Source organism: Actinia tenebrosa, unplaced genomic scaffold, assembly GCF_029948245.1.
Source record: "Actinia tenebrosa isolate PJP-AT-01 unplaced genomic scaffold, QUT_ActTen_1.0 PGA_scaffold0__85_contigs__length_37466705, whole genome shotgun sequence".
Lineage (NCBI taxonomy): Eukaryota > Metazoa > Cnidaria > Anthozoa > Actiniaria > Actiniidae > Actinia > Actinia tenebrosa.
The window spans coordinates 9,513,228-9,526,755 of NW_028292569.1; the positions used below are offsets into that span (position 1 = coordinate 9,513,228).

A 13,528-nucleotide genomic window follows, 5' to 3' on the forward strand; every position below is an offset into this window, starting at 1 on the left:
TATAAGCGCACATATGGAAAAAGCGCGAGACCCGTAGTTCTTAGTTCTGAACTTTGGTCTTGATAGGCGTAAGTGGTCGTTAGTATTAGATCGTAGGACTCTGTTTGGCTTGAGTAGGGTGAGCAAATCAATCAGGTATCCAGGTGCCATGCCATTTAAGACCTTGTAAGTAATCACCAGGATCTTGTAAGTGATGCGCTTGCTTACAGGGAGACAATGAAGATTGTGTAAAATAGGTGTGATATGGTATAATGAGTTAATAATTTATTATGCAGAAAAAGAAGTTTGCTTGTTTTTATTGTGTTATGTAATTAACATACGTAGAGCAGTTGTATGGTAAAAACATCAATAAAATATAGATCCAACTCAACTTTATCATGCCAAGGGTCCAAGGTTCGAGACATGGTAAAAGTCCGTGGTAAAAAGAAAAGATAAAGGTAATTACATAAGTAGATAATAGATATAAATAGATAAATAAAACACTAGTGATAAAAATATTTAAAACACTAGTGATGAAAATGGTTTTTCATCAGGTTTCAAAGCCCATCCACGAAAATCCGAAAACTACCCATCCTTGGTTGCTGAGCTTATGATTTTTTTTAATATGAGTTTGAGAACTACTGATCGAATCGAGCTCGTTTTTATCTGATCCTCAGTTTTATTACCCTCTTGTTTTGAATTCGAACCAACCGGGTTTCAATAAAGCGTCGCTTTATTCCATTTCGGCTTTCCGATGTATGAGCTTCAGACGACACCGAATTTGGGGGGAAATATGTCAAATATATTCTAATGTAGCCGTGCTTTCTTAAACATTACCATGTATGCAATTGCACGGAAGACAGCCGTTTTGAAAAATAGGTCTTTCTTTTCAAATCGCTCATCGATTACCATATTTCCAGCTGACAGTCAAGCAATATTATTACAAATAACTACAAAAGAGGGGGAAACAAGAGTTTTTCCCAAAATTAATTTTTCTTAACTTTGATAAATTTTGAACCTGATGGCGTACAGCATAAGTTATCACGTACAGTGACGTTAAGTTGAGAACTTAAGTTTTAATTCTCAACGAGGAGTACTTTTAACAAACTTGTCGCTTCGATTCAATTGAGAGAATTTTCTTGAATCAGTAAGCAATCCATGGCAAGGCTACATATGTTTCTTTCGAGTTTTTATGATTACAACGAAAAATGTCGAGATAAAAACTATACATCACCTACTTGTCTCTTCGGGAACAGAGGTCTTCGCTACTTCTAAGTTCTTTCAAGAAGCAGATGATATGTAAAACTTAAGTTTTCATGGTCAGTAGTTTTTATCACAGAAAACAATTCTGCTAACCTTGGTTGGCGTATATTTAATGACACGGAACGAAATTGTCTATTAGTCCCAGAAACTTCTTTCCAAAAACAAACGCTTTTCTTTTCTTGTTTACCGCAAGGAACTATTGACAACTGGGAGAACGGGAGAACAAACATCGAGGGATAATTTTTTACGCTAGTGTTTGCGGATTGGTTAGTCATTCAATATCCTAACAAATTCAAAAGCTCTCTGTCTCAGTGTTGTTTTAGAAAATTTAAAAACATTATTCTAGTAGCCGGGTTTTTAGTACGAATAAACCAAAGTACTGCACGTAACATATTTAATAAAGGCTATAAGCATTATATATATATATATATATATATTACCTTGGTGTATTGTCGGGTGGAACTTCATATGTCACAAGTCGATCATCAGAATATTGCCAACTAAAAATTATTCTAAAAATTGAGTCCTAAGCGTAGAGCTCAGTGAAGCAATGCTATTAAAAATCATTAGACATTACATTTATGTAAATTTTTTATCATTGATATCGAGTAATTTTTTTTCTTTCTTACTGCATTAATAGCTTTTTTCATTGTATATCATTTCCATAACAGGATTTTGTTTTCTTTATTTTCTAGCCATGGATGTAAAGCGCTTTATATAAAGATATTTTAATAGGTTGAGCGCTATATAAATTATATATTATTATTATTTATTGTTATCAAATGCGAAAAGATGGTCTCACTTCGTTGGTAGAAAGATTAGTTTCAGTTGGTAACTTATGTGGAGACAATCACTTCTATCTTTGGAAAGAATAATAGTAACAACAACTTTAATAGAGTACCGAAGTAATGACGTCACAAAATATTATTTTCACTGTATCATAATTTCGATCCTCGATTTCGATAGAACATCAAGAAAGACGCTAGCACGCCAAATGTCAAGAGAATGGGCGACTTGAACAAAGAATTCACGTGATCAAATCGGCCATTGTGGCTGGCATACACCGAATCGAAATATGGCGACCAATTTGAATAACTACTGTTCTGCGCTGGCAAGCGACTGACTAGCCTCGTGTTCACGTGGAAACATAAAAGCATTTTCACATGTATAGGAGGCTAGTCAGTCGCTAGTCAGTGCAGAACAATAGTTATTCAAATTGGTCGCCATATTTCGATTCGGTGTATTCTACAGGATTTTTGCAATGCGAGAATGTAAAAAAAGATGGCGAATTCGGGTAGTTTGTTAGGCAATAAAAGGTAAGTTAGCGCACTAAATAACGATAAACATCCCCTTTTCTTGCAAGAAATATATTCTTAGTACATATCTAAAGTAGATTTTTGCTATTAACTCGCCAAGAAGAGAAAAAATATGGTATTTTTTAACTACGATGTGAAGACCTACGAAGTGTAGGCTGCATGACCTCAAAACATACCATATTTTTCCTTTTCCTGGCGAATGAATAGGAAAGATCTACTTAAGGTATCTATTAAAAGAATATTTCTTGCAAGAAAAATGCATTTTTCAAGAATGAAGTTGAAAAATACTTGAAATTTTTCGACAAGAGGTCATTGTTTTGAGGTCATGAAGTCGGCAAAACAAGACTAAACACTTCGTAGGTCTTCACATCGTAGCGCAAAAAATACCATATTTTTTCTCTTCTTGGCGAGTTAATAGCAAAAATCTACTTTAGATATGTACTAAGAATATATTTCTTGCAAGAAAAGGGGATGTTTATCTTTATTTAGTGCGCTAACTTACCTTTTATCGCCAAAAAACTACCCGAATTCGCCATCTTTTTTTACATTCTCGCATAGCTAAAATCCTGTAGAATGCCAGCCACAATGGCCGATTTGATCACGTGACCTCTTAGTGCAAGTCGCCTATTGCTTGAATAGCAATATATAATTTCCCCATACAAATGATCTGTATTTTTGCCCTGGTTCATTGCGTAAAGAACCTGGGCGAAAATACAGTGATTTGTATGGGGATATTATACATTCAAACGGCCATATCTCCGTTGCTTTTTAACCGATATTCTTAAAGTTTGGCTTGTTAACGTCTTTCTTGATGTTCTATCGAAATATTGAGGATCGAAAGTTGTCAAAAGCAAAATTTTGATTTTCGTGACGTCACACTTCGGTTCTCTATATTTGAACAAGCATATTCATTTGCATACGCTCACATTCGCGCAATGGGAAGTAATCTAAAGAACTAAACATTTCCGTCAAATCTTTGTTTGAAACTCGCAAGGGGGATTCAGGGAAGGGATAGATTGAGTGGCGGTTCATCCCCCTTGTGAGTAAATATAAAATGCCATTTGCGAGGCTATTAGGAAAATAGACACTTTTTTTCCCGAAGGCCTCATAAATTTTGAAAGGGGTCTACACCTAATTGAAAAAACGTAGTCGAGTTCGAGAAGGTCATATCATTGCAGCTAAGACCAAAAAGGATTTTGGGCACTCTGAAATGTGTATTATATTTGCACATAGACATGTAAAAATGCACAGTAGAGCAAAGTCGGTTGACCTAGATTAACAACATGCCAAAGCCATGATGCATAAAATGTGCACAGGAAGGGAAAACTGCAATACGCATGAAATTAGCATAATTGTTTGTCTTCCCATGCTCCCCTTCGGTCTTAGCTTTAATGATATAACCTTTTTTTGAACCCGACAACGTTTTTTCAATTAGGTGTATATAATCTAGAGAAAGCTGGATGTATAATGGTTCCACTTGGCTTGCTACACATTTAGAGGATTTAATGAGAAAAAAAATTATTCAGGATAAAAAATAACCTTTTAGTATTACTTCTGGCCTGGTAAACTTTGGAAAACCGCATGATCACCGCAGAAGCGGTGATTATCGTCTTTGAGTCACTGGTCGCTCGACCAATCACAGCTCTAGAAAGTCTATATTCAAGTCCAAAATTATACTAATTACTTTCATTTTTTATTTTTTATTTTTTATTTTTTATTTTTTATTTTTTATTTTTTATTTTTTATTTTTTATTTTTTATTTTTTATTTTTTATTTTTTTTATTTATTTTTTATTTTTTATTTATTTTTATTTATTTTTTATTTTTTATTTTTTATTTTTTTTCTCAAAAATGCATTTTATGCTTGCAATTGTACACTCACGTGCTCCATTGCTTAGACCATAGGAAAGTAAGAATCAACAAATACTCGAAGTCAGGTTATCGGCAACTACGATGCATTGCGCGCCGGAAAAAATGAAATGCTATGCAAAGCGCCTTTTTCTCTGCCAGGCAAAATGGCGGTTTCGTAGGGTAAAGTTTGGAAATCCAGTTCTATCGTTCTTGTTATTCCTGCTAGATGTGTTATGGCCATAATGATATATTGATACATAGTCACTTAAAGATTAAGAAATTTTGGCAACGAATCTAAGGTAGATTTCGAAAGCGGGGTTGTCTAACAGTTGGACTACCGAAAAATCATAATTTCACAAAGAGAATCACTCTGAAAAATTCAACCTACTTACTGTGGAATGAAAGGAAGGAAACTTTGGGAATTTGAGGACATTTTTGCACAAGTTTGCTCCAACGGTGTATGGAAGAAGCTCTTCGAGAACGTTGCAGGCGAACGATGTAATTAATAACACAGGAGCGCAGTGCATCGTAGTTGACTAGGATTCTTTGAGATTTTTTAAATGACATGTGCAGTTTCATGTAGTGCGATTTTTTGCAGTTTGGCGATTTCTATGTTTCATGATAGTTGTTTGACATTCCTACCTAAGCACTGATTTATGTAGTCTCCCCCACAGCCGCTTTCAGTGTCGTCACGCAACGCTTTCTCCCCTGGCTAGCGGCTGCTTACCCGAGCACAACATTCCTTTCCTATTGTTTGTGTTCAGCCAATTAGATAAGTGTCATTGTGTTTCAAGAACCAATCAAAACGTTTCGAATTCGACAACTTGTAAACATTCGCGAAACTAGAGAAATGATTCTAAGACGCATTGAGTGGAAGTTGGAGAAAATCTTTGGGAAATTAAAATTGAATTCGGTCTTGTTGAATGTTTAATGACCCCCCCCCCCCCCCCCCCCCCCCAAAGTTATTGGAGACGGAACTAAGTGTTTTCTTTGTTCATAAAGAAAGAAAAGATTTATATTTTTATAAGTTTAGCTATCGACATTGTTTAATCGGCCGACAGTGAATTCGAGTTTGTACTTGCTATCGAGCTCGTACCAAAATATTAGAAGCAAAAAGAAACTGGAAAACTTTTTAAAAAAGCGGAATTTAGACTCATGGAAGTTAAACGAGACGACTCAAGATTTAAGAGATTGAATTCGAATGTAAAGTCTGACAGTATTTTTAATAAACGAAGAAGATGAGCCGCGCAGATCACTTATCTTAAACAACGAATGCAGTGTAAAGCTAAAGAAAATAGCAAAAAGGCTAGATAACTTTTAAATCTGACACTGTCACACCGTTGACTTCCACGGGTATTCATTGTAAACTTCTGGGTAACGCTCACAGTTCTGGTATTTACTTCACGTATACTGCGAGGATTAGCTCAATTTGATACTGTTAGAAAAGTTGTTTTGTTTTGTTCACACTGTTAGAAAAGTCGTGAAAAGTGAACACGAATCGTTAGCTAAAGCGTTATCTTATGGCCAACCTTCTAACGTCGCGTTAGCAGTTTATATGAAATGCCAAGAACTTCGAACTCCTGTTATTCAAAAAGTCCCCGAGCTTGTCTCGAAAGAAATTACTGGGCTATACTCTAGAGCGCCAATATTTTATTCCTTTGAGCGATTTCCCATATCCAGTAGGCAGATTTTCAAAGAAATCTTGTTTTTCGCGTCTTTCTGATGATCATTAAACTGTTTGATGCGAAATTTCTTAGCTGCTATCTCGAAGCCTTCGCGCATCTTGCTTTCCATATGGCGCGAATGGTTCCTGGTTTTCGAGAACTAAGCCGTGATTGGTTAATTCATAGGAAAGGAATGTTGTGCTCGGGTAAGCAGCCGCTACTCAGGGGAGAAAGCGTTGCGTGACGACACTGAAAGCGGCTGTGGGGGAGACTATGATTTATGGGGCCTAGTGCCCCAATAACGATGCCCGGTATAACTTTCGTTTCCATTCCCCACATTTTTCTCACCAACTTCGATCTCAAGATCCTTATATACTTAAACAGTTTTCCATTTTGTTTCAAGCTCACATTCTTTTCTGATGGAATTGACATATCAACAAAGAAAGAAAGTTTGTCTATCTCCCCGGCCCTTTAACATCAATTCTGTCTGGTCTGTTTTGCCGGTATTCTCTTGTATGTATGGACTTGCAGATCCCATAAGATGGTAACTCTTGCATTGTCCGCCATTACTTTCTCTGGTTGGTGTTCATACCATTTGTCATGCAGCAACCTAAAATCCATAGTGTTTACAAAGTTTGCAGTTGACGTATAGTAGGTGCCAACTCTGTACTCTGCAAGTACTGGGCACCCAGCAACAATCTGATGAATGGTTTTGTCATACTCGTTACACATTCTACATATATAGTATCAACATATTTACTAAGGATGTGTTTTTCATAGTATCTCGCAGGAGGCACTCGGTGTTGTGCGGCAATTATGATCATGAGTCCCTCCCATTCAGAATTTAGATCTGGTCCGCGCAGCCAGTTGTTTGTGTTTTTTTGTTCGTTTGTTTGTTTGTTTGTTTGTTGTTTTTTGTTTATCGACATCTGATTTACTCATTTGTCTTTTATATTGGCCATGCCTAGGTTTATATTTAAATCTTGTTTCTAGTTTTACTTGCAAGTTATCTTTTTAGGCTTTTCCTTTGTTCTTTTCGACTTTTCTGGTGGGCTTTCATTTTCCTTGGATGTTATCTCTTGTAGGTTGGATTCCAGTTTGAATTTGTGCTGTCATAGTTAATCTATTAACTATGGTGCTGTGTCTTTGTATGTTGTGTACCTGCCCTAGTTATTCAAAATTTGGATTTCTTTTATCTATTTTTGCAGGCTACGCGGTTCCAAGGCCACTTACTTATACCGAAGGCGACAACGCTACATTCAGTGAGCTCAACAAAGCAAGCGAGAGTATACGTCGTCTTGAATTCGGTGTTTGGTTGAATAGTAGCAATTGGAATCCATGCGGTGTCATAGCTATACACGATACAGAATTGCTGTATAAGCTGTACGACAAAGACGCTATGTGCAAACCTTTCCTTTTTCGTCTGAAGTTCCCAACAAAAGAAAACCTAGAGCAAGGAAAATCGGCCACGATTTTGCAAAACATATCCTTGAGTGACGAAAAGACCTACTACACTGCTGTTTGTCTTGAAGGAAAGCACGAAAATGAGGATCCTGTAATACAAGAGCTCAAAGTATTGCCTAGTAAGTATGACCACGCCACGCCACGCCACGCCACGCCACGCCACGCCACGCCACGCCACGCCACGCCACGCCACGCCACGCCACGCCACGCCATGCCATGCCATGCTATGCTATGCTATGCCATGCTATGCTATGCTATGCCATCCAATGCCATGCCATGCCATGCCATGCCATGCCATGCTATGCCATGCCATGCCATGCCATGCCATGCCATGCCATGCAATGCTATGCCATGCTATGCTATGCTATACCATATGCCATGCCATGCCATGCCATGCTATGCTATGCTATGCTGTGCTATGCATGCTGCTTATAATGAGAGGCTAAGTTGACTAACTAACTTAATATCTTATTATCAGGGCAAGTGACGGTAAACACACCAAAATCAACGACGGTCACCGTAAAAACCAACAGTAAGTATGCTATCTACTTATAATAACAGACTGTGTCGTGTCGTGTTGCTTTCTGTACCGATAAATAAGTGTTATAACCAGAGACAAAGCTGACTAACAAACTTGTAATCTTTGTTACAGGACCAACGACAGTCACTACAAAACCCAACAGTAAGTACGCTCTCTTCTTCTAATAACAGAAATCAAATTATACATTTCATTTTTCAGCAGACCTTAATCAAGAAAACAGCTCAGTTCGACTCTAGGGAACGGGCTGCTTTTCAGGGACTAAACCTGTTTCACTCAGCATAATTTCCATTGGATAAACAAGTTGAATATCGTCTACTTACATAGCTTTTTTTTTTTTTACCTTTTCTTACCTTTTTTTTCAATATCAGGCGCTGCGGCGAAATCAGAGTACCAGAAGATTGTAGTACTTTTCGTGTGTTTCGCGCTTCTGATGACACTGCCTTCAATTTAATCACAGGGCCTCAACATTTTTTCAGTGATTATTTAAAGTAGCTAAGGTTAGGTAAGGTCAAAAACGAGTCAAAAAGAGTCAGTTTAATATTCGGACGGGCTTTGAAAACCCGTTTGTCTTTTCCCCGTCTTTTTAGCAATATATGTCCTTGAGCCCTAATGGGCTATGAGTCAATAGCTCATGAGGCAGAAGGCACGCGGATTGGTTATTGACTAATATTGACTCATAGGCCATTAGAGCGAGAGGGATTGTTTTTTTAGTCAAATCCAACTAGTCGGTCAAATATATAAATGCAAATATGTTTTGAATAGACCTATCCCGAATTCGCTTGACTGATCACGAAACAATGGTTTTAAGTCGAGGTTGAACTTGATGAATAAAAAAATCAAGTTAAATCTCCACTTCAAACCATTGTTTCGTGGTCAGTCAAGCGAATTCGGGATAGGTCTATTAAAGGTAAATCTAATGTTTGGGTTTTCGGAGCCGGCACTTTTCGCTACTAGTGGGACATAACTTATGGCTTAGTAGCGCCTCATCCAAACAAAACGCCATTTAAAGTGGATATCGCCGAGCCAACTGAAAGCCTAACCATTTGTAGATGTAATTACATAATTACAAACGCAGCACTTAGCCTCCTCCGCAGGCTACTCGCTAAGGTTTTTGTTGGTTTGGTTTTTGTTGCTGTTCGAGAGGGGTGGGTATCCTGTGGTGAAAACGAGGTCGGTCAACTCTCAGCCAACACAGGAAGCCCAGTACGGGAAAGAGAGAGAAGAGAGAAAACTAGACGCCTGAGGAGGAGACTAGGCAGCAATTTCTTTTCAGTTATTTTAAGACCCTGAGTGTTGGTCCGGCTGCCAATGTGTGACGAAATAATTCAATTCCCTTGAGCAAAAACTAATTACGTAATTACAGCGCTTTTGTAGCCCCTAGAGGGATTGTATTGATCTATTGTTAAGGACGTTCATGGGCAAAACAACCCATCGTCAGATTTTTTAAAAATTTTGCATGATGAAAGAACATCATACTAGAAGTAAAATATAAGCAAATAAAAAGTGAGGGTCCCCGACTTCGTTTAGCCGTCAGAATACGTGGAAGCTCACCCTTTTTACGGTAAAAACGCGCGAACAACGTAAACATGGAAAGCTGTCAAAAATAAGCCATATTTTACTAAAAAAATAAATTTGTAGTCCCCATTTTTCACAGAAGACTAGAAAATAACCAAATAACTAGTTAGCATTTGAAATGTGTGTTAAAAATTAGAAATACATAATGTGAAATGTTGTCTATTTCAATTAAACACAGAGTATGTCATTTCGATTTAATTGAACCCATCGCGTCAGATTTTTCAAATTTTTGCTCTAAAGTTAGGTATTACCGAGTACTTTCAAAAAAAAAAAAAAAAAAAAAACGAAATGAAAAAGGGGTTACCCACTTAGTTTTAGAGCTTAAGGAGAATAAAAGACGTTTTTATGAGATTTTAAATGACGTCATCACGATGAACGCGCGCTCACTAAATTAATGCGTAGGAAGGATGCGCGTGAGCATTGCCATGAACGTCCTTAAGATTGTACTGAAGTATAGGACGCTATCACATTGTAAGTCGATAAATTAGTCAGTTCAGTAGAGAAGCGACGAGAGAATCATTACCGAAGGAGTAAAGCTGAGAACCTCTTCAACTATTCAAAGACGGAGTAGTTGGTTAATCTGCAGCGCTACGTGGGGAAGGGAAAAGAAGTCAGAATTGGACAGAAAGTTTCTTAGAGCAAGTCAAGTAAGGTGCAAGCAAGTAAAGTTGAACTTTGAGCGTGAACATTTATATTAAGTAATTCCTTTCTTGAGTCTAGTTGCAGTTTATATTTGATCTATAACTTTACGAGTTTATCGTTAATCAAGTTTCTAAATAAATGTTGTAATTAGTGTATTGTTACTCGTTGTTGTGCATAGTTTTTCTCGGAAGGAAGGTAGGATATTCGGGGAGGATAACGGTATCGGTATCCTAGAGCGTCACACAATGCTTAAACCCACGACCTCCTGCACAACAGTCTGATGCTTAACCAACTGAGCCAACCGTGTGATGGTTTTGGTCTTCAAGACACGTAAGCCTAACGAGGGTCCTGAAGAAGGTTAATAATCCCACTTACCAGCGACCCCATTTTGACCAAATCCCATAGTCCCAGCTATGTTTTGCTCAAATCTCAATCCCATTTTCTGATTGTTTCTCTCTCTCTCTCTCTCTTTTTTCTTTTCTTTTTTTTTTTTAAGAATGTTTGTAAACCCTATTCCCAGTGCATAAAATCCCATTTCCCAGACCAAAAAAAGAGGCGAATCCCAGCTTCCATTTTACCCCTTCAGGACCTTATCGACATTTTGTAGTGCGGTACAAACTATAAAAATCTAATTTCCTATAATTTTTTTGGGATGGTAACTGACCTTGGAAAGATAGACAGATCTGATACAGGAATGCATTAAAGCTAGAGATTTAAAGCGAACGTCTTGGCATGGCATCGCCAGTGACACCAAATGAGTAACCAGAACTAGAGTCGTAGTAAAGTTCTCGAAGGATAACAATTTTGAAGGAGCAGCTTGAACTTGTTGTGCACGTCTTTTGCTTCAGCTGAAAAACGAAAACTAACCACATGAAAGGTTTTAATTACCTAAAAGGTGGCCGTAATATTTGATTGTCCAATAGAACTCTGATTGACAACTTACATATCAAGCTTATATTGCCCACTTTAGAAACGAGTTGAGGACTGGGAACGAAATTTTAGAATAAACCTAATTAAAAAATCAAACATAATAACAAGAAAGATTACATAGAAATGAGTAAATTTCTGGAGTTTCAAGATTTTGGGTTTCATACCTTATTTAATTTTGTGTAGCAGCCTCTCAAAAATCTCAAAAATTACTGGTGACGCTCGTCCCTTAGTTAACATACACAATCTTTGTGATTTTTTTATGTTTTTGATGGCTTGTAATTTAGCTGTTACTTAGCCAATCGAAGCCAAACTGCAGAAATCTGTTAATTTTGATGTGACCTTTTTTGCCCTCTCTAATTTTTTAATAAGATAACATCAGAAAAAAAACTGTTAACATTTGGTCAGCTACGATTTCAAGCTCACGCCCCCTCATGTAAGCCCATACAAATTATGTCTCAAAAACAAGGTTTTTGGATCTTTTCTCAAAATAATGACTATATAGGCAAAAAACAGAAGTGGATTCAGTTAATTCAACTATTCACAGACTGTATTATATGGTTTAGAATGAATTCTATTGAAAAAAACCACCGTACGTTTTGAGTTGATGTAGAAAATATTCATGCCTTTCATCGATATTAACTATGCTTTCATCAATCTATATTTATTGGGTCCTTCATGAAACTCGCATTCAATACATACATCTATTTCCTAATCAGATTAAACGAAGATTCATTATCTCTCATGTCGTTATTATGCCACAAGATAGAAATTCTCGAAAGTATGCTGTGTTGATGAGTCGATGTGTCGTGTATCGATGTGCGGTTCACTATAAATACAATCAAAGAGATTCTTAGAATCAATCTGTGTGATCTAATACAAACTATAATAGACTTACCGAATGTGTCCCTATCGAATCCAAAACAAAAACTCAATAACAATCTCCCATATTCCTCTTAATAACTAAATTTCATAACTAAAGTTCACGTGCTGTGTTAACTATCTTAGTTCTATCGCAATAGTACCCAGTGTCTCTCGGACAACTCTTCTGGGCCTGGTGACCTGTCGCGTACAGTTGAATGTACGCTATTGGACGCTATATCGTCTTTCCTTGATATAAAAAAGAACATGTCAAAAAAACAGAAGTGGATTTGAAAACCCCGGGCTTTTCTGAACATTTCGGTATATAATCCTTAGGAATTTGTTAAAATTTAGAACCGTATTTTTGCTGATTTTATAAGCTTATTCTATCTGTTGACCTATACATTCGCCTCTTGTGGTTTCTTAAGTTTCGTAGAGTTGCGAAAACACACTAACTACTAGTTAGCGAAAGAACAGAAGACTTACGGGTCATTTAGGATGTTTTGTCACGCAGTTTACTTGTGCTATTTATTTTTACTTTTAAGAACAACCTTTTGCTTTGGAAAGAGAGGAAAAAGACTAAAAAGAGCAAATATTCCAAATGTATGGGCAATTTTTTTCCAATGATATCAATACCTTCTATATACTCGTTCCCTTTCCTTCACTTGTTCCTAAAGTGGCCAATTGTCGTTTTCGTGGGATCCCTGAGGTTTTAGTTGTACGAAGGGTGGATAGCAATATGGCCAGCAGATAAATACTTATCCAGAGGATAAGTTAATGCTGTTATTCAATAAATTTATCCGCAGGATAATATTTGACCAAGGGATAGCGCTATTCATCCTTCCTACAACCGGGTCCAGGTTTCTAAGCTAGATTCAAGATGGTGGACAATTTTAAGGTGACTGCGTACTTTAAAATTAAAACTTGTTTTAAAACTACATCCTTTTAAAGTGAAATTTAGAGGTGGTGGATCATCTCTACCATGGAGAAGTGCATGTTTTCTGGCAACACTATAACGATATATAGTTAGCTCTGGGATCCACGTCTTCAGTGCACCAAATGTCACCTTATCACTGAGTCATTATCGAGAGGACTTGTCGCCTAGTTCTCCACGTACTTGCATTCTGGTAGCATTCTGCTAAAGCTCCATAAGCGCTTATTCACTGTCATCTCCTTCCAAAACCGTTCATTTCATAGTCATCTGATTCCACATCAGAGCTGTTTTCAGAAGAATCAGAGTCGTATTCGGAATCACTGGACAGGAATTCTGTACTACTATCACTGGAATTAATTCTTTCATCCCTAGGTGTTTTAGCAAGAGCAAAATTAAGGACACGTGCTAGCAGCTCTGATTTGGTGTTCATCTTTCCAGTTAATGTTTGGAAGGTTGTTTCGTTCAGCTTTCCTTTTTTGAGCTTTCAATTCAAGAAACTGAAGATGTTGTAC

At 37.2% G+C, this 13,528-nt stretch overlaps 1 protein-coding gene and 2 long non-coding RNA genes across 3 annotated transcripts in view; 1 reads left to right on the forward strand and 2 right to left on the reverse strand.

Annotated features, from left to right (window-relative positions):
* The window catches only part of LOC116307077 (uncharacterized), a 109,408-nt gene extending 107,610 nt beyond the window's left edge, over nucleotides 1-1,798 (reverse strand). The window contains exon 1 of the long non-coding RNA XR_016119680.1: nucleotides 1,683-1,798. This is a non-coding gene — a long non-coding RNA (uncharacterized LOC116307077). The remainder of the gene's footprint in view (nucleotides 1-1,682) is intronic.
* LOC148913407 (uncharacterized) lies at nucleotides 128-10,439 on the forward strand. The gene is made up of 5 exons (XM_089029400.1): nucleotides 128-437; nucleotides 7,281-7,655; nucleotides 8,015-8,068; nucleotides 8,189-8,218; nucleotides 8,446-10,439. The coding sequence occupies exons 2-5, from the start codon at nucleotides 7,472-7,474 to the stop codon at nucleotides 8,526-8,528; spliced, it is 351 nt and encodes a 116-aa protein (XP_088885526.1). The 5' UTR covers nucleotides 128-437; nucleotides 7,281-7,471; the 3' UTR covers nucleotides 8,529-10,439.
* A 1,425-nt stretch (nucleotides 10,440-11,864) lies between these two features.
* LOC116289779 (uncharacterized) lies at nucleotides 11,865-12,293 on the reverse strand. The gene is made up of 2 exons (XR_016119684.1): nucleotides 12,120-12,293; nucleotides 11,865-12,050 (listed from the first exon to the last, which is right to left on the reverse strand). It is a non-coding gene; the product is annotated as an uncharacterized LOC116289779 (long non-coding RNA).
* Between the last annotated feature and the right edge of the window lie 1,235 nt (nucleotides 12,294-13,528).